This window comes from Perca fluviatilis, chromosome 23, assembly GCF_010015445.1.
Source record: "Perca fluviatilis chromosome 23, GENO_Pfluv_1.0, whole genome shotgun sequence".
Classification (NCBI taxonomy): Eukaryota; Metazoa; Chordata; class Actinopteri; order Perciformes; family Percidae; genus Perca; species Perca fluviatilis.
This window is the reverse complement of record NC_053134.1, coordinates 5,626,636-5,653,183: the sequence shown is the minus strand read 5'-3', so window position 1 is coordinate 5,653,183 and position 26,548 is coordinate 5,626,636. Positions and strand designations below refer to the sequence as shown.

At 43.9% G+C, this 26,548-nt stretch overlaps 1 protein-coding gene across 23 annotated transcripts in view; it reads left to right on the top strand.

Moving 5' to 3' along the window:
* Positions 1–26,548, top strand: part of celf2 (cugbp, Elav-like family member 2) — a 237,799-nt gene that overhangs the window by 137,109 nt on the left and 74,142 nt on the right. For all 23 annotated transcript variants that reach the window (XM_039791623.1, XM_039791620.1, XM_039791621.1 and 20 more), the window contains one exon: positions 12,095–12,177. In XM_039791623.1, the coding sequence (XP_039647557.1) occupies positions 12,095–12,177 (83 nt within the window). The remainder of the gene's footprint in view (positions 1–12,094; positions 12,178–26,548) is intronic.

Below are 26,548 nucleotides of genomic sequence, written 5' to 3'. Positions count from 1 at the left end.
GGGAGGATTTGGAGGGGAGGTGACATTGGTGCTTTTTTTTCTCCTCCGAGCTGGACCGATTCCTGCGTTGACGGGATTAGAACATCAGCCAAAATGCCCGTCAGCGCCGCGGCATTGTTTGAAGCCATCCACTCGTCCTCTCCCCTATTTTATTTTTCCATCTGACAATCTGTTCTTTATTGCGCTGTCAAATTCAAAATGTGTTCCCTGTCATTCCCCCCACCTCCTCCCCCACACCCATCCCTGCTGTCACTCAGCGGCCCTTTTGACACCCATAAATTACACACATTAAGGGGCATTTGTACAGCTTCACAGAGAGCGAGAAGAGGGAACAGTGAGAGAGGGGGTGCAAGAAGCGAAGAGAGGTTGAGTATGTATCCCATGCCACCCAGAGGCCTGTGCGATCAGTAATTGTGGCAGAGTGTAGTTAATGTGGGTCAGCGGTTGAGTGGAACCCCAGGGGTCAAAAGGAGTGTGGAGGGGGAAAGAAAAAAAGGATGTGGAGTGATGGAGGGGGGAAAGAGGGAGTCACTGTGAGAGCTGCAGGCAGCCTCGGGTGGAAGGGCTAAGGGTGAAGCTCTCTGATACACCCCCTACTTGTCTTCCCCCCCCCACCCCCCCTCCCCCTTTTAATAAACCGTACTACCATTCTGCTGGACTGCAGGGCATTATTCCTTTCACCCTCCTCTGCCTCCACCTGCCTCAGTCCGTGCTGCTTCAACCCCAAGCATGTGAGCGCTGAATAGAGCTGCAGTTCCCAACCTGGAGGTCTGGACCAACGAGATAAATTGTTGTGAGGTGATTTACAGGAAAGGAAAGCAGATTTTTATCAGACAATTTTCTGTCCGGATTACTGGATAATTTGACCTCCACCAATCTCTAAATACTAGATTATTCTAATCTTATTCTCTTGGTTACAAACTAAAGCCTGACCGATATATCGGCGGGCCAGTGTTATCCAGTCCCTCCAGAAAAACGCGATTATGCAATCGCATAATTCAATGCATAATCAGCCAAAGTCCGCATATTTATGCGGGGGCCGCATTTTTTCAAATACGCCGCACTTTCGCCGCATAAACTGCCGATTTCCGCGCAAAATATGCGGGGCTTGCATGATTTCATAATCCCCGCATTTTCGTTGCAAAAAAGTCACATAATATATCTTAGCAGAAAGTTGAAAAATGTTTATTTCACACAAGAGCAGCCATTTTCCCTTTTCCCCTGTTGCCATGGGAACGTTATGAAGTGACGTAATTACGCGATGTGAACATCATCGAAAAGCAGGGTGTTGGGGGAATCACTTTTTTTCTCTTTTTCATCAAACCGCAGTTTTTGCAAGTCCCCGCAATTTTTGTAAGTTCCCGCAATTTCATCGCATAAAATTGCATAAATATCCCGCATATACCGTCGCATTTTTTAAGAAAACGTGCCCCATAATCAAGGATTTTTGACCGCAACAATCACAAAAAAACTCTTTTCTGGAGAACTTTTTCTGGAAGGACTGATTATCGGCTGATATTAGGCATTTGCCAAACTATCGGTATCGGCATTTATAATGGCCGATAAATGAATATTAAAAGAATTAAATAAAAATGGACGAAACACCCTTCAACCATGTTGTGATTGTTGGTGTTGAATAGTTTGTCCACCAGAGGGCGCTCTACAACCTCCCTGTTGGCAACACTCGTGTTTAACCCTTTAAGTTTCATATCTTATTTTATTTATCAGAACTTTAATATATTTTCATGTTCCTCTGTTCTGTTGTGACAATAAAACAAGTTTATTTTTAAACTGCATTATCATATTATTTTAGTAAGGACTCATAAATAACTACAAAAAACTAATCATAGGGAAATCTGTTGATGTTTTGTTAGGTCGTTTCTGAATGTTTTTTTTTTTAAATATACATCGGAATATCAGATTTTTAAATCACCAAATATTTGTATCGATATCGGCATTAAAAATCCTTTATGGGTCGGGCTCTATTACAAACTGTAGACATATGCATATGTCCCTCCCCCCCGACTGCTTATGGTCCAATATTTCTTATAGATAAAAAAAGGGTCAAAATTAACACTTTAAAAAAATATTTTTTACACATTTTCTGATGTTTTTGTCCCTTTTTTAAGCTCTTTTTTCAATGTTTTTGTCACTTTTTTCGATGTTTTCGATGCTATTTTTCACTAACACCAACTTATTACCACTAGTTTTACACTTATTTTTGGAATACATGGTCAATATTTCATTGATAGGAAATTATACCTAATTTTGAAATGATGAATTATTTTGACTAATATTAGAGGAACCTATGTTGATGGATAATCACAGGCGTCTATCTCAAAGTTTAGTCAGGTTTTAAATCCATTTCAATTTTTCAACTTATATGAAATTGAATACCCAAAATTCAATGAAAGTAGTGATCAAGTACTTGCAATTGTAGTTAACGTTTTTGTAATTTGGTTAAAAAGAAACCCATATTTCTCTTATAGAAGTTTTTCCCCCATCCCAGTAGCCTGACTGTCTATTGATAAATCCATGGCGCTGTCCATGCTGCTGAAGTCGCAGGCAAATTTGTAATAGCAACTTTTTTTTGTACGAGTCCCGCCCTTCTGTCAGTTTTGCTTGGATCTCGGATAGGGGGTATTAAAAAAGGAGTCGTTCATGGAGCGGTTCGCTATAGTCGGCGGTGAACGAAACCAACCGGGTCCATCCCCCCCTTGGTAAAAATGATCAAATCAGTAGGCTCGTTCGAGATGAACTGCGCCTCGCCTGTAAAGTAGACGAGAGCAGGCAACAGCAGCCGGCGGCGGTGACAAAAATCCGCTGTCAAGTCGGACAGTTTCCAGCCGATTCCAGCAGCCTTCAGGCTGAACAGGAAGTCACAGAAACACTGTGGTCCGAATCCGATTTAATAAAATGTTATCAGACCCATATATCAGCTTCTTCACAGTCTCCAGTTGTTTTTATTATGACAGACTAGCTGTTAAAATGCTCTACCTGCGATCTGTTGCTGATGTTAATTAACAACACACTGTAGATGATCCGTAATCTGAACAGATTTAGTCTCTCTGACTTCTAAACGTCACTATCAGCCACACAACATGTGTTGTGTACAGAATGAGCCTTTAAATCAGACAAATAGCAGTTAGAATCCCTCCAATTCAAAATCAATAAGAAGTTTATACAAAACGTCATCATGTTGAGTCGATTCTGAACCAATCAGCTGAGAGGCCGGCGTTTCCCAGCATGCCCTGTGGGTCCGCCTGGGTCTTGCAGTCGGTGGAGAGCAACTGCGCTGCCTGGCTCTAAAAACTGCGGCCGCCTTGATCTCCCGAGGTTATCGTTGCCCAAGTGTGCGTGACGTCGGAGCAAGTCGGGATCAAGTCAGGATCAAGTCGGACACGAACCTAACCGGCATGCATTGGGCGGCGATCGCCGGTGATCGATTCTGATCGATTCAGCGCAGATCTGGTTCATCTCGAAGTTCAAGCATCCAATTAATAATTTGTCTGAAAGGAAAAGAATGTCTCTGGAACAGACAGGAAACAGGCTAATGAAAGTCTTTTAAGTAGATTAGTTGCTGCTTAAGCTAGGATGACCCATCCACCTGTTCTCTGGCAGGGGAGACTTGGATGTCCCATCTTTAATGGAAAATTCCCCCCCCCCCCCTCGCGGAAAAAAAAAAAGCCAAAGAAAGTAAAGTTGTAGTGCAGGTTGCCACCTCTAAAGCACTGGTCTGATTACCACGATCAGAAGAACATGGCCTTATCTGTGCCTGATTTGAAATAAAAAAGGCTATATCAACCTGAAATACAAATACCCAAGACTGAACGCACCCGTCAACACGCCAGTTCAGCTCCTCTGCAGCCCTGCTGTCTTGAGCCTTAAAGCCCGGGGTCGACCTGTTGTTGGAGGGGGGCAGATGTGTCGACAGTTGGTGCCGCGGGTCTTTCGCTCAGTCAAAGGCCCCCTTCAGCAGCCATGAAGCATTTATGAACAGGGATCAGCTGCTCTTCCTCTCCCCTCTTCCTCTCCCCTCTATTTTTTTTTGTCTTGCAAAAAATCACACACACACACATCAGCGTCTAATAGATTATCTCGCTTTTCACTCTGGAGTTTGTTGTGTGTGTGTGTGCACCTGTGGTGTGTGTTTTTGAGTGTCCCTCCTCAACAGCACAAGCGAGTGTATCTCGGCGTTCGGAGCCCTCAGGTAAATGTTTGTGCTGTGGAAAAAAGAGGCCCATGCTCACAAATTGATGGAAAGAGTTTATTCATGCTAGTGTGCAGCACCTTTTTTTTCTTTGTTACTTGTTCGATGTTGTGGTACAGGTATGTTTCTCTGTAAATAAAAAGCACACACGCTGACATGCACTTAAAATAATATGCACGCTCCTATTGGCTTTCTGCTGCTTTGTGTGTGTGAGCCGCGAGTGTGCTGACTCTTAAACAGGTGGAACTGAAGCCCTGCAGGAAACCTGTCCGTGTGTGTGTGTAAATGTGTGTGTGTGTGTGTGTGTGCGCGCGTGTGTGTGAGGTCCACTCCTCTGCTCTTTGATCCTCGTCTTGACAGCCCACCACCTGGGACGATCCGTCACACGCTGCATGGCTCCCGGGCCCGGCTACGCCACGGGAATCACAACACACAGGAGCTAGCGCAGCGCTAACAGCCAACCTTTCCCCTGCACATTATACATTGTCAGAATCGCTAATGCTAACACCGAAAGCTAACCCTCCCATATACAGATATGCCAAAAATGCCACCGGAATCATAATTCACTTGCAGCTAAGACCCATACAGTGTTACTGGAATTGCTAATCGCACACAAGGGGCCAACGCTTGAACACAGGTGCAATTGGAATGATAATGGAATTATAATGTTAAAAAAGCTCCCTTTTGTATACACACATCTCATTCAGTCTGCACCAAGCACACACCATAGTGAACAGTTACAGGCCTCACAAAAACCATGATGCAGGCTACACTAAAGTGCTTTATCTAGGCAGAGTTGTTGGCATTTTTACATGTACATTTAGTCAAATCACTTTTTCTTAAAGGGCCAGTCCATAATTTTAACATACGTTTATTTGAGTTTTGGGCAGAACTTGCACTTGTGAACTGTGTTTCCACATTACGTGCATCCAGTGGTGGAATGTAACTAAGTACATTTACTTGAGTACTGTACATAAGTACACATTTGAGGTACTTTTACTTTCCTTGAGTCTTTTCTTTTCACGCTACTTTCTACTGCGCTTCCATTCAGACAGAAGTATTGTACTTTTTACTGAAGTATTTTACTTTTTAATCTGACAGCTTTAGTTAGTACAGTAGTTACTTTACAAATTAAGATTTTTGCACACAAAATACATGTAGTTTATAAAATACAATGTTTTATTATAAATAAACTACCCAACAATATAACGGCCTACAAGTCCAGCTGAAATGATGAGCCGACTGTGGGGATTTATCTGCATTGAGTACTTTTACTTTTAATACTTTAACCCTCATGATGTACTCGGGTCAAATTTGACCCGTTTTCAAAGTTTTATTTTACATCAGAAATATGGGACGTCGAAATAAGCGCCAAAGATTTCCAAAAATATGTGACAAAATGTTCAAAAATGACGGAAGACAACGACCAAAACATCTGAAAAACCCCACAAAAACGTAAAAAAGAATTACCAAAACTTACCAAAACGTTGAGAAGGGACAACAGAAGTGTTTTTTTCATGGTACTACATACTTTTATTTAAGTAACATGTCCAATGCACGACTTTTACTTGTAGCAGACTATGTTTACAGTGTGGTATTAGTACTTTTACTTAAGTAAAGGATCTGAATACTTCTTCCATGATGCTGCGTGCATCAATCTACTTACAGTCTATATCAACACCATATGAGGTGGCAGGTTGGAAGTTGTATCTATCAGCGAGTTGTTAAACAGGTAGCAGAGACGCTACGGTCAACCTTTTCATAACTTTCGAGCGTTGGCAGGCAGTTCGGAGCTTTTCCATTTGGATTCAGCCACAGAAAGCCATGTCAAATACTGTATATGTTTCATTGTATTTTGTTTATTTGCCACACAAGCCATTGATTCAAAGCGGCATAAGCAGCATATGTGTGTGTGTTTGTGTGTGTCGGGTAGTTGGCAGAGACGTCACATAACTCCATAGCTCCCGGCATACTTCAGCTCAGCGTCAAGGTGAGCAGATGCCTAATTAGCCAGAAGAAACTCTTCAACTCTAGTTCTGGAGTATTTCTGTCTTTGTTTTTTTGATACATTTACTTATGCTGTTATTCTACAGTGTAGCCTGCATTATAGAGGGAAACGTTGCTCTGCTTGCCAATTTTTTAGATCAAAATTACTTAAAATATAAAAGTAAGGACTTCTGATTTTAAGGATTTCGATTTTGTTTGGCTTTTCCATTTTTTATCCCAGTTTGAATTGGTAAAGTTTTTTTCATTTTAACCCTTGACACTGTCGCCTGCGACAGGACAATACTTACTTCATGTCTTATTTAATAACTAGAATGGAGAACCTCTACATATTGGTGTTATTACTTTTACTTAAGGCTATCTGTACTTCTTCCTCGACCTTATCCTTAGTGCACATGTGTCAAACTCAAGGCCTGCGGGCTAACACCGGTTCCTTTTCCAATTTTTGTTCCCAGTTTGAATTGCTTGCACTTTTTCATTTGAATAACTATGATGGAGTACTTTTCCATATTGGTGTCACTATTTTTTGGATACGTCTTCATCTACAGAATGTGCAGGGCCACCCCATTTACCGCCACTTTTAATTCAGTGTGTAGAATTCAGTGGGTTAATCATATCAGTTTGGTTGACCTACATGGAGTAAAATGTAAAGATTTTCACCCAGTGATATTCTGTCGGTCGTGACTAATTTCCCCTCTTATCTCCATGCCTTTAACTAGTAGAGGCTGGTGTGAAACCCTCGGTGGTAAATTAATACTGATAGTATAAGTGGGGGGAGGCTTAGGGTTTAGTGAAGTGACACCCTGAGCTGCCTTTCACGCTGGGGGTTGTCGAAGAAAAACACTAAGCTGGGAGTTATCCCGGCTAATACACAGCCTCTGCAGCATCTGAATCGCAACACCAATCACGTTGCTGACGCTAGGCTAAGGGCCAACTATTCAACAGCCGTGGCACCCGGAGGACACCGCAGGAATTCAGATCCATTACGCTCCCAGCCCCATCAAAGGGACTCTGGGAATCAGATGCCAAATCTGCTCCAGATGCTCGCTGTTGGATTTCACTAAGATGCACTGCAGGGCAAGTGTCATCAGGGCCCGATGTCTGCGATATGGGCAACAAAGCCACCACCAGTCCGCCTCACTCCCACTGAGTTGATTCGTGCCATAAGCACAATGGAGAGGACAACAAAGCAGGTGTAAACAATGGTGCACTCAGGCTCATTTCTGGACAAATAAATACACGCCGAAATGAACAGATGAGCAAAGCTGTGGGCAGAAGGTCCAACCATATGCATCTGCAGCGACCGGAGGGAAGATGTGGAAGCTAAAACCGGCACAGACCGGTGGATCACCTGCAGATAATGTGTATTAATCTCGTTAAGCAAGTCAACGAGGACTGATCGTGTTGGTTAAGGCGCTGACACACTAACCCGATAATCGACCGTCGGACAGTCTGGCGAGGTCGGTGACTCGAGTCTGTTCCGACAGACTCGCTCTTCAACTCACTCGTGTGTGAAGCGGCGTGCTGGTTTTTTTGTGTTTTGTTCTGGTCTCTGCCATCGATGACGTAAGCGGGAAAGAGCGATGACTACAGACGGTGACGCGCTTAACGCCATAGGGAACGAAACAGAGCTCTTCCAGATTGTAACTTTAATGATCACATCTAACAGATCTTTTTTTTTTTATAAATGTTACAGTAGTTTACATTATCCAACATATATTGGTAGCACGTTATTTATAACTCATATATTGCTATTGGCATAAGAAAGTTTCTTAGTTCTTATGTCTTCAGAAATGTTTGTGTTCACATTTTTTGGAAGAATGACAACTTTTGGGGAGCAAAACAAGCAAAGATGGATACCGTGCTTACAGTCATGCCATTACTTATAACACAGGTTTTCATTGTTCCTCGTGATGATGCGTCCTTCTTCCAGTTGACTAATTCACCGTTGCAACCTCCATATTCTTAATGGTTGTCTCAAGGAGTGTTCATCCATTTTTCCTCTTCAGTCTTGTTTTTAAGCTCCCCTGTGGCTGTTAGAAAAGTGTCACGATGAAGACATAAATACAGGCAAAAGTCCATAGTGTGACATTTTTTCCAATGTCTCCAACAGCTGCTTTATATTTGAGGGAAACCGACAAGCCACACCTCTGTGTCTGCGCTAAATATCTCCCTGCTTGGTTTTTTGCCTGACTGTGCAAGTCGGGCAAAAACCCTCTTCTTCTTCTTCTCGTTTGTGTGTGGTGTGCACATGCACTTGAGTGCACACACAGTTCTGTATGCGAGCGAGTGAGTCAGCAACTTAGTGAGCTTTTGCTTGGTAATTTGCTTGTTTTCCGGCAAAGAAGAAATAGCTTCTTTTTTTTTGTAGCCTGATGATCAGACTATACCACACACTGAAATATATTTACTCTGAAGCAAGTGTTTGATTTAGTGAGAGACTGAACAACCCCTCGTGGGTGTAAACTAGTGAGTGAATGAGTGAGGGAGCGTAAGCAATAAACCAATGAGTAAATACTTTCCGTAGTGAACGGCGGAGTAAGCAACTGTTCACAGATTACTCAAGGATTAATGAAGAGGCAAACCCCTGTCTCCGCCACCTCGGTGTCTTTGTAGTGTTTGTGTGTGTGCGTGTGCGTCGCTGCGCGCGCGCACACACTTTCCCCGAGGCTCAAGTCATCCGCGCTGAAACAAATCCGGTCGTCCGGCCACTCTTCGGTGGCGCTGCTCAGCTGGCGACTCGGACACGTGCACTGTCAGTCTGTTGCTCGGTCGAACTTGATCTTAATTGTTTGTTTGTTTTTATAATGTTTTTTAATGTGAAAGCGTTGATCACAATGAAGGCACTTTTGGTACAATTTCTGTTACTAATCTTGATTGGAGGGAGGATCCTTGCTGTGGATCGCGGATCAACTGCACAGTTGGTCGGTGTAACATTACCATCCTTGAGTTATAGCAGAGCGGAACTGCTCCTTTTAAGGACTGAAACAACATTGCCTCCCACGGACTTACCTGTTGATATCAGGAGGAAGAGTGCATCTTCGGCGCGACCCAGGAAAAGAGGGAAGAGAGGAGGTGTCCGTCGCCGTCTTCGGAGCCGTGGTGATAAACCTCCTCTTCCGTCTGTGATTTTAAGTAATGTGCGGTCCTTAAAGAATAAAATTGAAGAGCTACGCACGGTTACAAGGACATGGCACGAGTACCGCGAGTCCAGCTTGATGGTATTCACGGAGACATGGCTTCATCGGGACATCCCCTGCTCTCTGGTTGAGCTGGACGGGTTTTCGCTTGTTCGAGCAGACAGGGATGGAAACTCGGGTAAATCCAGAGGCGGCGGTGTCTGCATATACGTCAAGGACAAATGGTGCCAACAGCATACGGTGAGAGATACTGTGTGCAATCCCGATGTGGAATTATTATGTTTATCATTAAGACCGTTTTATTTACCGCGGGAATTTGGAAACATCATTATTTGTGCGGTGTACGCTCCACCAGCGGGAATGCCGAAATCGCCAGGTGCATAAGTGACTGTGTCAACGAACAATTAAGGGTACTCAGCGGCCCAATCTCATCCTTGGAGACTTTAATCAGTGTAAACTAGAGCTTATGCTCGGGATACGAACAATATATTAAGTGCTTCACCAGAGGTAACAAGATTCTAGACAAATGCTACGAACATCAAAAGCATAGTTGCTAAGCCCAAGCCCCTTTATCTAACGGTGATCACATCACTGTCCATTTGACTCAATCTATAAAACCTTTTAAAAGAACTAAGCCACACACAAAGACAATCTCGGTCTGGTGGGAGGATAGCATACAGACTTTAAAGGCTGCTTTGATTCCACGGTTGGAATCTCTTTCCCAGAGATGGATATTGAGACAGCTACAGAATCTACAACGGACTATATACATTTTTGTGTGGACTCTATTGTGGAGAGAAAACTGTAACAGTATTTCCAAATAACAAAAATTATAACAAAGGAAGTTAAGGAATGTTTGAATAGGAAGGAGTTGGCTTTTATAAATAATGATAAAATCAAATTAAAATTGGTCCAAAGAGAACTGAATATATATTGAGGGGGCAAGGAAAAAATATAGAGATACAATAGAAGATAATTTTGCCACAGGGAATTCAAAAACCTATGGGACTCAATTAAACTTGTGACAAATTTGACACCCCCTCATAGGAATTTGATAACTAATGATGACGAACATAGGGCAAACGATTTAAATGACTTTTTCTTAGATTTGAGTCGCCAGATGATTATTAGGATGTTCTGGATAATGTAACATGTGAACCAGGTCAGAGGGATAGTGGTGGACCCACATGTGGTTAGCACTTTATTTAGAGGTGTATGTTCAAAAATCTATGGGTCAGATAGGATTTCAGCCTTTTTGTTGAAAACATGTGCAATAGAGCTTTCCACAGCATTCTGCCCAATTTTCAAAATTTAGATTCACATACATCATCCTTATGGAAAAACTATTGTTATACCAGTCTAAGAAAAGAACTCAGTGGAGAATCGTGTTTCAGACCGTGAACATCACATGTTATGAGGTTGAACGATATGTTCTAATGGGTTAAGGATATGTTAAACCTTCACTCAACCCGTTTCAATTTGCTTATAAGGAGGCGAGGTACTGAGGACGCTAATTATTGCATCCTCATTTAGTGATTAGTCATTTAGAAGACACTCAAGCATATGCCCGTTTACTTTTTTGATTTTAGTTCAGCGTTCAATACCCTGAATCCCAGATTGCTGACCACAAAGTTAAAAAGAACTTAATGTAAATCCATACTGTATCAAATGGTTCTATTCCTTTCTGAACAATGCATCACAACAAGTGAGAGTCAACAACTCGTACTCTGAGGTTAAAATTTCAAACACGGGAGCCCATGGATCGTCTGTTCACCAATTTTATTTACATTATATACCAATGACTGCGTAGCAAGTCAAGAGAGTACTTTTATCAAGTTTGGTACACAGCAATTTTAAGCTTATTAAATAGGCAAGATAATGCTTCACACTATTTCTCTGAGGTAGATAGATTTGTTGGCTGGTGCGATAATAACTCCTTAATACTGAAGGAGCCAAGACTGTAGAGAATTTTGATCCTAGAAGTGTAAGAGACCATAGTCCGGTATATGGTAATATATTGCACAGGTACCTTCATATAAGTACTGGGAGTTTATATAGATAATGACTATGTTGGTTCTATGTCAACAATCTTTGTTCCGTTACAGCAGAGACTATATTTTATATGGCGAAGGTTAAAAGCGTTGAGTAAATCAGAGAATTATGTATTTGTTCTACCAGTTACTTTTGAGAGTTTGATCAGATATGGTATACGGCATGGTATGGTAATTTGACTGTCAATTAAAAAAGGTTGGGACGACTGGTGCACCCGGCTTTTAAAATTATAGGGGTGTGGGGAACGATACCCCAAGAGCTATTTGATGCTTCAATTCTAAACCATGCCAAGAAATTGTGAGAACAATCATATCTTGAATGATAATTTTAAATTATACCTCGAAGGGGTATAGGTGATGCAGTATACTAAAAAACCCTTTGTCTACTGCAATCAAGGTAAATAGAAATGAAATAGTGTCTTTTGTTTTTTTTTGACTTCTCTTATTTGTTTACGGATGCTGTATTGTGTAATGTACTATTGTGTTATGATTTGAAGTTTGATGTTGCAGTAAACGTTCTAAAAGCGCTCTCTCCCTCTCCGCTAGGATGTCTCGTCCTTAACATTCACTCAGCGTCTGCCAGTGTCGACAGGTGATGCCAAGCCGCTGAATAGAGAAAATGCTCTTTGTTGCTGCTTATGCTCATCCCCTCTCTTTCTCTTCTCTCTTCTCTCTCCCTCTCTCCCCAGGCTGCTGTTTTGTCACGTTTTACACAAGGAAAGCTGCCCTAGAAGCCCAGAATGCACTGCATAACATAAAGACCTTAACAGGGGTGAGTGTGTGTCCTGGTTTCTCCTCTGCCTACTTTTCTCCTCTAATCACACACTTACAGCAGCACCCCGAGGCGGCCCCGCCTTGACCTGTGTGTGTGTGTGTGTGTGTGTGTGTGTGTGCGTGTGTGTGTGTGTGTGTGTGTGTGTGTGTTTGAACTGTATGAACATCAGTGTGTGGCACAAAAGTGTGAGCAGGTTCGCATCTGACTGCCAGTGCTAGTTTGTGAAACAAAGTGGAAACTATTGAGTTGATAAGTGAAGAGTCCATGTTTAAGGTACGCTGTGAAAGTATTCTGGTAAACGTTATGTTTATTCCAAGGTCCCATACTTGTATTTTGAGTTTCTACTAGAACATGTTTACATGCTTTAATGTTCATTAAACGCATTATTTTTCCTCATATTGTCTAAATATACTTGAATTCACCCTCCGTCTGAGACGCCCTGTTTTAGCACCCCGTCTCTTTAAGGCCCCCCCCTCCCGAAAAAGTCCAGTCTGCTCTGATTTGTCAGCGTTTCCGGGTCTTCCGCATCTGAGCTTTAGGAGTCCCGGCACCGTCATTGCAGCCGGGGGAGTGACTGTAACGGATATGTACGATATAATACAATACTAATATTGTGGTGTTTTAATTATAGTTTTACAAATTTACAAATTCAGTCATCAAGACATTGCTCTACAGCACCACTGGAGGTTAAAAACAGGTGTTTGCTTGCTTGCTTGCATTTAGTTTCTGCATATCTGGAAACCCTCACACAAGCCCGACTATAAAGGCGCGTGCTGGTGCTGTGGCATTGCCTTTCTTTCATGCTGTCTGCTCCATTCTCCACTATTGTTCCCTCCCGAGGCCCAGGAGAGCGATAGAGGAAGTGGGCTGGAGCTTGCGCACGCTCTTGCTCTTTTAGCCCTGTGTGGATATTTAGAGGCCCCCAGATCCCTTCTGCCGGGGCTATTGGCTGCCTCCCCGCCTTTCCTCTTGGCTGCGCCGGCTAACTGGAATCTCATCAGTTGAGCGCCTGCACTCGCCTGCTTCTGTCAGTTGGATCAGCGGATAGCCCTCCTGGGCAGGACAGGGGTGGATTCTGCGAATCCCGCAAGAGCCATTCGCAAGGATTTGTGCTCGGGTTCCCGAATTCAGAGTCAAGCTTGTTGTTTTGCACGGAGTCGCCGTGTTAATTGCTTGTGGAATAAGTATGTTAAATTTGGTGTGTTTTCCTGCGCCGTGAGAGTTAGTCACTTATCCCTTGGTGGAGGTGTGAAACAGCCCTGGGGAGGACACATACTGCAGCCGTTTTAGGATTATAGGAACATGAAATTGCCTTCTTCTACACCATAACACCCTCCCTCCCTCTGTTCCGTCTGGTCATCCCTCCGCCTCGCTAGCTTCTCTCTCCTGCGGCATCTCTATCTGGTTCTTATGTTTGGGGCTTTTTGAAGTCGGATACCGACACATTTGGATTGTAGGTGCTTGCAAGGGCATTAGTTTAGTTTCAGAAGGGGAGGGGGACAGAATAAAGTCAAGGGTTCTCCAACCTTCAACTAAGTTAATTAAATTGAATTAATTAAATTTATAATTCCTAATTTATCATTTTCACCCCTGAGTAGTATCTTCATCTTCGTATCTTCCTCTCAGGCAGGCCCTAACAAGTCCCGTCCAATCAGAGGGTTAAGTCAGCCTGTTTGTAGTCTGAAAGGCAAGGCCCAAGGTTGTTGCTGCAATCCAAGAATGTCATTTAAAAGATGAAACCACAAAGTAAGAAACTGCAGGCCCTGTCTGTGAGATTAAAGCCGCGTTTCCACCAAACGCTTTCGGTGCGGTACCCTTAGAACCTAAGACCTGTACCTAAACCCTGGATCTGTTTTGTGTTTCCACCACAGATGCCACTCTCAGGTTGCTTTCACACCTGAGCAGTGTGGTCCGTTTTAGCCGAAGCCTGGAGCGTTTCGTCGGATAGTCCGGTTGGTTTGGGGCGCTGTGAAGACCCGTTCCAAACTCTGGTGCGGACCAAACAGACAAACTGGTCCGATTGAAAACAGGGGGCCTCGGGTTAGCTTCGAGAGCACCAGTTCAGTTCAATTTAGGTCCGTGAACCAAAACAGTGCATCTACTAGCCAAAGAAAAACAACCAATGAAGCACGGTTGTCAAAGCTGCTTCAGTGTCAGAGAGCGATCTCCCTGTCTCCCAGCCTTCCTTATATACAGTTGCAGGCCACAGTGACAGTCAGGAATCAGAGCACCTGGATGGGCAGAGAGGGAGAAGAGAGGGGGGCTGGGGGCGAATAAAGAGTTGTTACAGGTGTGGGGCCGGCTTACATGTTTTACTGGGAGTACTTGAGAGCTTTGAGTCTCCAGTAAACTCATTTTTGTTCTCTCGGCAGTGCGGGGAAGCTTCTGAGAGCAGGGGAAATAAAAAAAAATAAAAAACTTTGCCCGTTGAAGACCCAGACGACATTGATCGACAGCACAATATGTACGTAATTAAACTTGCATCGCATTCATCATGTCAGAGCTGGACAACGCTGACCGGCTGACATCCGATTTTTAATAAGCGTCCGGTATTGACGGACGACGGATATGGTTTATACACAGGCACATGAGAAGGACCAATAAATACAGTACACTCTCAGACACACACACACTTGCAAAAACACTGACTCAATGGTGGCATAATGATGGATCATTAAGTGCTTTGCGCAAGGGTTTGTTTATAATCTTTTAGTTTTAAAACTGGCTCCACCTCAGCTTAAAATATAAAAAAGGGCAGGGGAAGGAGTCAGCTAGAGACAGAGAAAACAAAGTAGATGATGAGGTGATGGTGAATTAATTGCTGAATGAGGCAAGTCGAGACAAAAGGAAGAGCTGACAGAGAGAGAGGGAGAAATTCAACGGGAGGTTAAGAGAAGTGATGGGCAGACGGACAGGAAGAAATAGGTGGAGGAGAGCACTCCAGCACGCTCGAGGGCAAAGCAATAAACGGGCCGCCGTTAAAAACCAATACCTGCTTATTAACTTCCCCACTCTCCTGGCTTGTAAAAAGCCAGCGAAACAATGTTGGTATTGGCACTCTTCCCCCTCCCTCGCTCTCTATCTCTCCTTCCAAAAAGCCAAGGCCCTAACAGGGGGGAGATGTGATCAGAGTGGAAAGCTGGACGGGCGCCAAATTGGAGAAAAAAGGGCACCGGTATTGGCAGCACAAGCCAGTTGAACGGCTGCCTCTTTTTTTTTTTTTAGGAGGGCATTAAGTGAAGGGGTCTGTTGTTAATGTGATGAATCTCTCCCTGTACAACCCGCTCTCACTCCCAACTCGTGAAATACTGGCGCTTCCAGTGGCTCTCAGTGTCAGATAGTGAAGCAAAAATCACCCTCTAGCGTCTGTATGGTACGCACCGGGCCGAGCAGAAGCTTGACCGCGGCGCTGTGAGATGATGCAGTATTAACCCTCATGTTGTCTCCCGGTCAAATTTGACCCGTTTTCAAAGTTTTCTTGGGTCAGAAAATATAGGACGTCGATAAAGCGCCAAAAAACCACGACAAAACGTTAAAAAGCAACAACAAAAATGATGACAAAAAACAGGTCAAAACCGCAAAAAAAGCGTCAAAAATAAGCACCCAAAACCCCTAATACTGTATCTGAAGTCTCTTTTATATAGACCTTAGTGGTCCCCTAATACTGTATCTGAAGTCTCTTTTATATAGACCTTAGTGGTCCCCTAATACTGTATCTGAAGTCTCTTTTATATAGACCTTAGTGGTCCCCTAATACTGTATCTGAAGTCTCTTTTATATAGACCTTAGTGGTCCCCTAATACTGTATCTGAAGTCTCTTTTATATAGACCTTAGTGGTCCCCTAATACTGTATCTGAAGTCTCTTTCCTGAAATTCAGCCTTGGTGCAGAATTACAGCCACTAGAGCCAGTCCCACAATGAGCTTTCCTTAGGATTTGACATTTCTGTGTCTGGGTGGGCAAAGCAGAGAAAGGGGAGGTAACCTTTCTCCTTATGACCTCATAAGGAGAAGATTCCTGATTGGCCCATCTGAGCTTTCATTTTCTCAAAGGCAGAGCAGGATACCCAGGACTCGGTTTACACCTATCGCCATTTCAGGCTGGGGGAACGCATATTAATGTTAAAACACCTCATAAAGTGACGTTTTCATGCCATGGGACCTTTAAGTGTCAGGCAGCAAAGAGTTGCTTCTCTGCCAGCCTCCGAGCCTCTCCACATCACTTTCCATCACTCCTCAGATGTCTCTGCCGCAGCTTTGTCAGCGATCTGACAGCGCACGTTTACCAAAATGTATGCATATGGGATGTAATGCACGCAGAAAGTGCATATTCACATCCGCTCCACACCCTGTATGTCAAAATTCAGCGATGCAGCAGTGTTTCCACAGTATATACAGGTCAGAACAGGAACTGGGAGTCGCATTGCTAAGGCTTCTTGTTTCTTCTGACTCTTTTTCAAAAAAGAAATGCCTGGGTTTTCTTTAACAAGGTGTGGATTGGTTCCGTCACATACTCAAGTTGCTGTTTCTCCCGCTGTAAGAAGACACTTATCACTGCAGTCTCCGGTAAACAATGTCATCTCGTGAAAAGCTTTCGGTTTACAGAAGAATCTTGGGAAATGTGGCTCAAGTAAACGAGCCGTCATTACTGCTATGGCAACACCAACGTCTGGTAGGAAAAAAGGAATTCATTTTGAAGTGCTTTTTTTTCACATTGTGTTGTTTTTACACTTTTTTTTTTTTTTTTTAACAGACCGTCCAACCGAGACATAACGAGCTTTAGAGGCGCTGGTAGGTGGTTTTTGGTGACCTTTGGACAGAGCTAGGCTAGCACATTGCATTATGACATTAGAGTGGAATCTATCTTCTCATCTATCTCTCTGCAAAAGAGCGAATAAGCGTATTTCCAACATGACATACATTTCCTTTAAAATGGTGCTGAAACAACGGTGTTGTGTAATCCAGATATCTAAAAGAATTCACTATTAGTCCCTAGTCGTTGTCATTATAGGTGTTTTCAGATATTTATTTATTTTATTCTTTTTTTAATTTATTTTTTTTACATCGCATCAATTAATCCTTTCATATTAAACTGGTAAGCAACTATTGTTATTATTTTTTTATTGATTTTAATTTATTTATTAATGCATGCACATATATGTATACTATATATGTATACTCCTCTATTTTGTGATTTATTTTCTCAGATTTTCATTATTAAAATTGTTTGTCTCTTGTTTTTTCCACCTTAACAAAAAGAAAAAAATGGTTATTTACATTGCATAGATCTGTAAAACCAATAAACACAGTATTAAAAGACTTCAGCTCGTCATCGAAACGTGCGCTACGTCTGCACAGCAGACTCCAATTTCGCAGTTTTGTCATTTTTATACGATCGAGCGGAGTTTCTTTCCCTCGTTCTGTTTGTGTATTTCTGTTCTATAGATGGTCATCAGAGAGGACAGCAAGCTGATTGTACAGCACAACCGGCTTCTCTGCACATACTGTATGACAATAAACAGCTTTACATCTTATGACTTTTGAAAATCAGCCCAGTTTTAAGAGATACCCGCACGTCCTTTCACCTGCAAAATCACCAGAAACCCACGCTTGGAGAGGGTTCACCGACGGCTTCAGTTCCCCCGTCGGAAAGGCCCCCGTCCACAGCAGGACATCGCTTAGCTTCCGTGTCGGTACTCCTGCCTGCTTCTCCAAACTGGGGGGGCGTGCCGACCTCCATCTACTGTAGCTAACACACTGACTATGGAGAAGTAACTCATACAACCGCACTTACAAACATCTGAACTACCCCTTTAATCTACAATATAGAAAGTAGAAAAAAAAGATAATTTGCCAGATTTATTTTTCAGAAAAAGAAAAATAATGAGTTGTCTTTATGACAAACACATGGAGTCTTCCCACTGAAGCAAAACTGTTTCTCAAAGAACAACAGCTTTCACTGACGACGTGTCTAATGACCTGCTAATGAAGCTCTGAGGGGGTGGAGACTAGTGTGTGTGTGTGTGTGTGTGTGTGTGTGTGTGTGTGGAGAGCCCTGTGTTCATCTCTCCAACTCTAATAGCACTAGTGAGGTCTAGGTACAATTCATTTGTCGCGCACACACACACACACACACAAACGCCACCCATCTATTGTTGAAAAACATGCCCTATACCCCTGGAGCGTTTAAAACCATAAGACCAAACCCCTGCTGCACGGACTGATCCACACCCCTGCATGACTCTTTAACACACACACACACACACACACACACACACACACACCACACACACACACACACACACACACATTTGTGTGAACGCAAGCATATGCCCCAGCACAGTCTGAGTTTATTACATTACATTTATTCTCTTTCTCCACTTTTTTTTTTTATTTTTTATTTCCACGTCCCGATCCACTCGGAGACCCACCCACCCTCCTCACTAACACAACACACACACACGCTGAGACAGAAACACACACACACACACACACACACACCCACCCACCAACAACAACACGCGGCGAGTTAAAGCCTGTCAGCCAGCCTGTCAGACAAGGTTGTTTGAGATTTTCCACTAAATTGAACTCTTTCATTAGTGGCTGACAGATGTCTAAATGCCCGATGTCTCCGCTCTTTCTCCCCCCCCCCACACACACACACACAAACACACAAACCCGACGCCCGCCAAGAGGGCCCCGGGGCCGCTGTTCTCCGTCTGAAGCTAGGTGGAGGGAGGAGGGGATGGAGAGATGGAAGGATGAAGGGAGGGGTGAGAGCTAATCTAGGACGTGTCCTCTGGAGTGCCCTCCAGCTTGGAGAAGTTCAGTCCTTTATCCTCGTTTTCTTTCTCTACGCACTCTCTCTACCTCTTGCCCTCTTTACATCCCTACTCTCTCTCTCTCTCTCTTTCTCTTTTGTCCTGTTGATTCTCTTTTTCCATCGTTCTCCCTCTCTATCTCTCTTTGTGAAAACGGATGAAAAGCCCTTTGATTCACAGTTTCTCTCAAGGATTTTTCGTTCTGACTGTAAGGCTGGTGGGGGATGAGCGAGAGGGAAGGTGATCGTGGCATTTGAGGGGGTGATTCAGACGCGATCAGTCGAGCCCTGTCCTCCATGTGGGCGGATCAGAGCGTTTGTCGAGCGCCAAGCTTGATAAGAAGCGTGGGGCTCATTAAAAGCTACTGTTGCACTGAGACCACACACACACACACACGCACACACACACACACACACACACACACACACACACACACACACACAGGTCCCCACCTCCCTTACCTTTCTGCCGGCAAGATAATTAGTGACGCTCCTCTGCCAGAATACAGGCGCAAGGTTGTGTGTGCTCGTGCAACCAAAGGCACATCAAAGGCTCCATCAAAGCGAGTGTGATCTCGAGCAAGGTTAAGGTTTAAAAGGAGCAATTTATAATCCAAAGACTATAAGTCATTTAATCGGCCATTTATTATTTCATGTCGGTGGACACAGCTGCGGACAGAAGCGCAGACTGTAAGTGATAATGTGTATTATCATTTTCAATGATGTGAGAAATCATTTTCTTTCATGCAAAAGCCTCGGCGGTCTTTTGAAGGGAGCTCGCATGCACGCTTGAGAAATAATGGACTTTGAGACTGTCACACTGCAAGCTGTAGGGTGTACTGAGGCTGATGCATGTTTTATTTGACTGACGACATTCATGTTTGAAAGTAACCCGTATCTGAGCATCGGTTTCTGTTCACATCGCACTGATATGTTAGTTGTAAAAATTGAAGTTAGCACCTTTTAGAAGTTATTTTTGTACGGTTCCACTTTCCAATTAGGGTTTGACTTTGCACAGGGTTTATACATCGTAAAGTTGTAACTATGTCTTTTAGGGAGAAACCTGGGACATACCCAGGCTCTTGGTAGGAGGTGTCTGACGGTGCCGGTTGGGGGTGTGATGAACAGTGGCAATAATAGTCACAATAAAGATAATGGAACTGTGACTAGAAATAGTAGTTCATGGCGTAGCAGGGCACTGCAGGACGTAGCAAGACGTAGCGGGGCACTGCAGGGCATAGCAGGGCACTGCAGGGTGTAGCAGGACATAGCAGGGCGTAGGACGTAGCAGGACGTAGCAGAGCACTGCAGGGCATAGCAGGACATACAGTAGCAGGGCACTGCAGGGTGCAGCAGTACATAGCAGGGCGTAGCAGGACGTAGCAGGGCACTGCAGGGCATAGCAGGGCACTGCAGGGTGTAGCAGGATGTAGCAGGACGTAGCAGGGCGTAGAACGTAGCAGGGTACTGCAGGGCATAGCAGGACATACAGTAGCAGCTCACTGCAGGGTGCAGCAGGACGTAGCAGGGCACTGCAGGGCATAGCAGGACATAGCAGGGCACTGCAGGGTGTAGCAGGACGTAGCAGGATGTAGGACATAGCAGGGCACTGCAGGGCATAGCAGGACATAGAGTAGCAGGGCACTGCAGGGTGCAGCAGAACGTAGCAGGACGTAGCAGGGCACTGCAGAGCGTAGACCGACAGAGACTCCTTCCACTTTAGTTAGAAGTATGCTTTAAGTTATCTTGTTTGTAGATCCTGTCATCTGATCTGAGGGTTTATTTACTGGCTGTATGATCATCTGTACCGTAGTGTTCCTGTCATGTAGGACTTGCATATTGTAGCGCTATCAAAAGTGATAGGAACGATAACCAACATGTACAAGGTAGTATAAATGCCCCTGAATTCCCCCCCCCCAAGACAAAGAGATCCTGCTGTTTTCTTTGAGAAGTTTTTCCCACAAAATAAATCTCAAGCCCTTACCTGGGCAGGAAAGCGTCTCATTAGACCACAAGATCCCGACGCTCTCGGCGCTACCTGACACGTGTGAGTGCAGTCCGATCCGAAACGGCATTTATCAACTCTGTAATAACTTTGGAATATAATCAAAACAAATCCATCATAGCGACGGTACAGGCAGAGCATATATATATATATATATATATATATATATAAAAAATAGCCAGCATCAGCCCCGTTTATCACTGATACCTGGGCGTTCCTTCGAGTGTGCACAAGTGTGTGTTTTCAACTTGAGTACTTGATAGTAGTGCAGCGAGGGGAGGAATGCCTCATGTCCACGGAACTGTCAGTCGGTGTGTGTGTGTGTGTGTGTGTGTGTGTGTGTGTGTGTGTGTGTTGTTTGTTCAGACGCGAGCCTATTACACATATCGCCACTCCATCACAATAGCTCTCCACGCAGCGCTTAGAAGGCAGACGAGCCACATGGCAGAAAATAATAAAAATAAAGAAGATGAGGTAACTCCTACTGACTGGTAGACCAGCTGATTGACTCTGTGCCCCCTTTTAATTTTCTCGTGAAAACCTTACCGCCCCGTAACCGCCCGAGGACCCGGGAAGTAGTTGTGGGGGTGGTGCTTAGCCTGAAACGGCGGAAATACGGTAGTGTAGGGGTATTAAATTTATCATGTACTAAGCTGTGTGTCATTAAACATTCATGTGTTATAGCCTGAAGGATATTATGCAACAAGCTGAAAAAGGTTAGACCTCGGACAAGTGGTTTTGTGTAAGGGCTGAGCGCAGACGGCTGACCAGTATAGACGGCTGTTTTGAATGTGCTTTTTGTGTTTCATCTTTAAATCCTGCTCGCCTCCCTACAGATCATTTAAGTCCAGAAAAACAACGGCTCATTCATTGCAAACTCCAGACACACACACACACATACATACACACACGCACACATGTACACACAACCATTCCCACAGCGGTGTCATTACAGAGGCTCATTATCGAAATCAATTCAATTAAAGGCTGTAATTGCTGTAGTGAAACCCAAATGCTATGGCAAACAGGGCTGAAGGAAGGCAAACCTCATCGATGCGCCAACTGTCGTGTGTGTGTGTGTGTGTGTGTGTGTGTGTGTGTGTGTGTGTGTGTGTGTGTGCGCGTGCGCTCTTATTTAACGAAAGAAATATTAATCGCTTGTTTCAAATTAACTTCCCTAACCCCTCTTTTCTCTCCGAGTTGGCGGCGGCGGCGTTTAGGCATATTGATTCAGCGGAGGGAGGAGGGGATTGATAAAGAAACGGGGGGGATGGTGGCTTTAAATGCAGGCTAACTATGTTAAACACTTAGGGTAGTTAGTGTGGAGACACGACGCAGCATAGCTAATGCCAAATCCCTCAATCATTCTGCTCACGCGCCCGCGCTGGGTTAATTGTTTACCGAGCTAAATGAAGTGGGGATAATGTAGGCTAACTGTGCGCCGAGCGCTGCCAAGACGAGGGATATTGTAAAGGACAATTTGATTTATAGTCGTTTGTTTGCCGAATGAAGAGTGAGAAGCAAAGTCACACTTTATCTGTATCAAGGGGTTTGTCAGAGTGATGTGTTGTAGCAGAGGGTGTGTTTGTAATGTGTCAAGTGTGTGTGTGTGTGTGTGTGTGTGTGTGTGTGTGTGTGTGTGTGTGTGTGTGTGTGTGTGTGTGTGTGTGTGTGTGTGTGTGTGTGTGTGTGTGTGTGTACAGTTGTGAGCAGGGATGTTGGAAGAGGGTAAACCCACCTGAAGTTTGCTTTTTATTTGTATCTGTTTGATGCACATTCAAGACTACACATCCTAGGAAACCAGGAGTTTCACTGATATTTCAGAAGCAAGCGAGGATAAGAGGCAGGTTGGCTGTTTCAAGCTTATATATATATATATATATATATATATATATATATATATACCAGGTGTGCCACCTTTTAGGTCTCTGATGTCACTATCTTTATAGGAAGCTTTTTGAAAAGATAGAAAGTATTGTTGCCTGCTGATCCATAATCCATAAGAAAAATACACCACCGACAAACTTGTCTCCAAAAGTGTGGGGAACACACTGTAAAATCATGCAGGATGTTCTCCTTCCCTGTTTGTGCTAAAGTGATACACTATTCACTTCGTATATAACCCACGTAACAGTGGGCCAGGACGTGCAGAGCTGCCTCAAGGAGGAAGTCCGGCGACGTAGTACAGTATAAAGAGCGACAGTCCACGCAGGGAGGGATCAGTCCAACAAACACTAGTCTGGATCAGCAGAAGTACATTTCCAGGATAAAGCCTGACATCCTGCGCGCGGCTTTGCCCCTTTCCGCTCTCTGTGCGTTGCCGTTCTCAAGATCCCTTCACTATAGGAACCAACGACAACCTCCGAGCTAGCAAGCTACGTGCTAAAAATGGAAAATTTGGAAGAAAATTTGGATTGTGCATCAAGGCAGGCCTGCTTGGTTCTTTCGGGGAATGATTGTTAAAGTGCTCATATTATGCTTTTTGGCTTTTTTCCCTTTCCTTTATTGTGTTACATATCTTTTTTGCGCATGTAATCGGTTTACAAAGTGAAAAAGCCCAAAGTCCACCCCATCCATCCCCCTTACCGTCTCCAACAGAAAACACTGTTCACAAACTGCTCCAAACAGCTCTATTGTAGTCCAGCCTTTACTTCAGAGACAAACGTGGTCACTTTGTAACACATGTTATAACGCTCGCCTAGCTGCTAGCGTAGCACGCCCTCATACTCTGCTTCTGACTGGCTAGTAGTCCTTACCTAGGTACTGAGCATGTGCGACTCCCAACAAAGATGGAACAGAAGTGAGATGTCTCACTCTGTAGCTAAAACAGAGAGCTCAACACACAGTACAACAAAAATATGGTGTTTTTTGAAAATTAAACCATGTAAACCTATTCTGATATAACCTCTAAATACAAGTATGAACCTGAAAATGAGCATAATATGAGCCCTTTAAGATTTACAAAGAATATGTTTACTCTCTAACTGGGATGTTTTGGGACTGATTGGTGAGATTGCTGTGGACAAAGTACTCATAGTGATACACTGGTAAAAGCCAATGACGTTTAACCATGTATCCAGCTACATTTAAATAGCTCACATTACTGTATTGTGTGAACAGTTAACTTCATTTTATATTGTATGTGGCGTTTTCTTTTGCAGCGTACCAATGTAATAATCTTATTTTACATTAATCAGTAAAAACCTGAGTGAAAGGGAAATGTTTCTTTGATGTGGCTGTCTAGCAAAGAAAACACCCAGTACATATACAGTAAAAATAATAATAAAATAAGGTAATTATGGCTGTTAATCAAGTAGCGAAGGCCAAATTATGGGTAAACACCATACCCACTGTTAATAGGCCCTGCCAACTACTGTGTAGCTTCACAGTCTGATTATATTGGTGGAAATATATTTTATCAGACAGAAAAACGAATATGCCACCAATCCAAAATTACAAATACATCCCCCATACACTTTATTTTTACCAGTTTTTTAAGTCTTCAGGAAGATGTTTTCTTTAGTGGAATTTAAGTATCAATGAGTGTTTTCATAAAAAAAAAAGGTAGGTAGGTGAGGCTGCTTCTGTGTTATCGGCAAGGATCACCGTCTAGAGGTCATGCTGTTGAGTGTGTGTGTGTGTGTGTGTGTGTGTGTGTGTGTGTGGTGTGTGTGTGTTTGTGTGTGTGTGTGTGTTCGGTCGTACGGTCTCGGTCAGTGATATTGAATCCCGACCGCGAGGGCCATCTGCCTGACTTTGACCCAGCAGCTCACCGTCACACCTTCAGTTGGGAGGGAGGAGAGAGTGTGTGGTCGCCCTCTGTGTGTGTGTGTGTGTGTGTGTGTGTGTGTGTGTGTGTGTGTGTGTGTGTGTGTGTGTGTGTGCGAGAGACCCAGACAGACAGAGAGAGGGGGTGGTGTTTGGTACCATACAGTATGTGCACTCCCCAGCTTCTGGCACACACACTCTGGTCATGTGAAGTTGGCTGTTGCTTTGAAGGTGCCAACTGCTGGCAAAGGGCACACACACACACACACACACACACACACACACACACACACACACACACACACACACACACTCTCCACATACACACTCCTTACACAAGATACACTCGTCCTATTCCCAGCGTGAGCCCCGAGTTAGTCCCATGGCTCCAGGAGACGTCGACCTCTGAACTTTTAAGCATCGGGGGCATTTCTGGAAGAGGAGGCGACGGAGGATCACGTTAACCCAGGAGCAGCAGTTAACATTTACGAAGTGTAGAGTTTCCCGGACTCGATGCACCAGGAGGGACTGTTTAACGGCCAGCTGAGGGAGGGGGGGCAAGGGGGTGGGTTAGCACATTTGTCGCCTGATTGCTGGACACGTTGCTGGGAGTCTCTGTACATGATGAGGACATAAAGATAAAGCAGTTGAAAGGGAAAGAGGGGGTGTTGGGGGGTGTCAGCTAGCCCGACAGATAGACACCTCGCCTCAGCCAAGAAGGACAGGTGATTAAAGAGACTGTCCCCTAACTGGAAGGTCGTAAAAATCCATCCTGGCTGCCGCTGCACTCTGCTCCCTCTGGTGTAATGTGGACCTTATGGTTCCACTCATCTGGCCTTTTACTGAGATAAATTTCCTCTGGTGATTGGATAAGCTAATCTTGCATAGCGACAATTTTGACTTGTCGTGCCCACAGACAAATTAAAGCTCAATTACTCAATAGTTTAAAGAGAGTGGAGACCAAACACAGAGCTCCGAGCAATAGAGGAATAAAACCCTGTTTACAAAAATATCACTGTGCTTGTGGGCTTAACTAGGCCTTATTGGAGATCAAAAACAGAGCTAAAAGAACCATTGGACTTATTATCAGGAGGATAGAAACAGTTGCTAAATGAATGCTAATGTTTCTATGTGCCTGCAGGATAAGTAGGCAATTAGTTTGCTAACACGTTAGTCATATGTTATTTACAATTTTCAGTCCATTATTTTTGGGGCATTTTAGGCCTTTATTTCCATAGGACAGCTTAGACATGAAAGGGGAGAGAGAGGGGGATTGACATGCAGCAAAGGGCCACAGGTCGGAGTCGAACCCGCGGCCACTGCGTCAAGGGGTAAACCTCTATATATGGGTGCCTGCTCTACCAGGTGAGCTAACCAGTTCAGTCCATATTTTTTAAAGATAATTTTTGTTGGGGCTTTTTCCCTTTATTATATAGTGACAGCAGATAGACATGAAAGGGGGAGAGAGATGGGGTTATGACACGCAGCAAAGGGCAGCAGGTCGGATTTGAACCCTGCGCCGCTGCAGGACACGGCCAACATGGGGCGAACGCTTTTACTGGGAGAGCCAGTTAAGTCCATATTTTAAGCTAATTAAGTCTATATTAATCTACAGTCACATATGAGCATTTCATATTTTGGTTTACCCCTCGCAACGAATTTGGACTTATTGGGCCCTATCTTGCACCCGGCGCGGCGCAGCACAAAGCCCAACGCAAGTGTCTTTGCTAGTTTAAGACCGACGCAGTTGTCAATTTCCCGTCCAGCGCCCACATT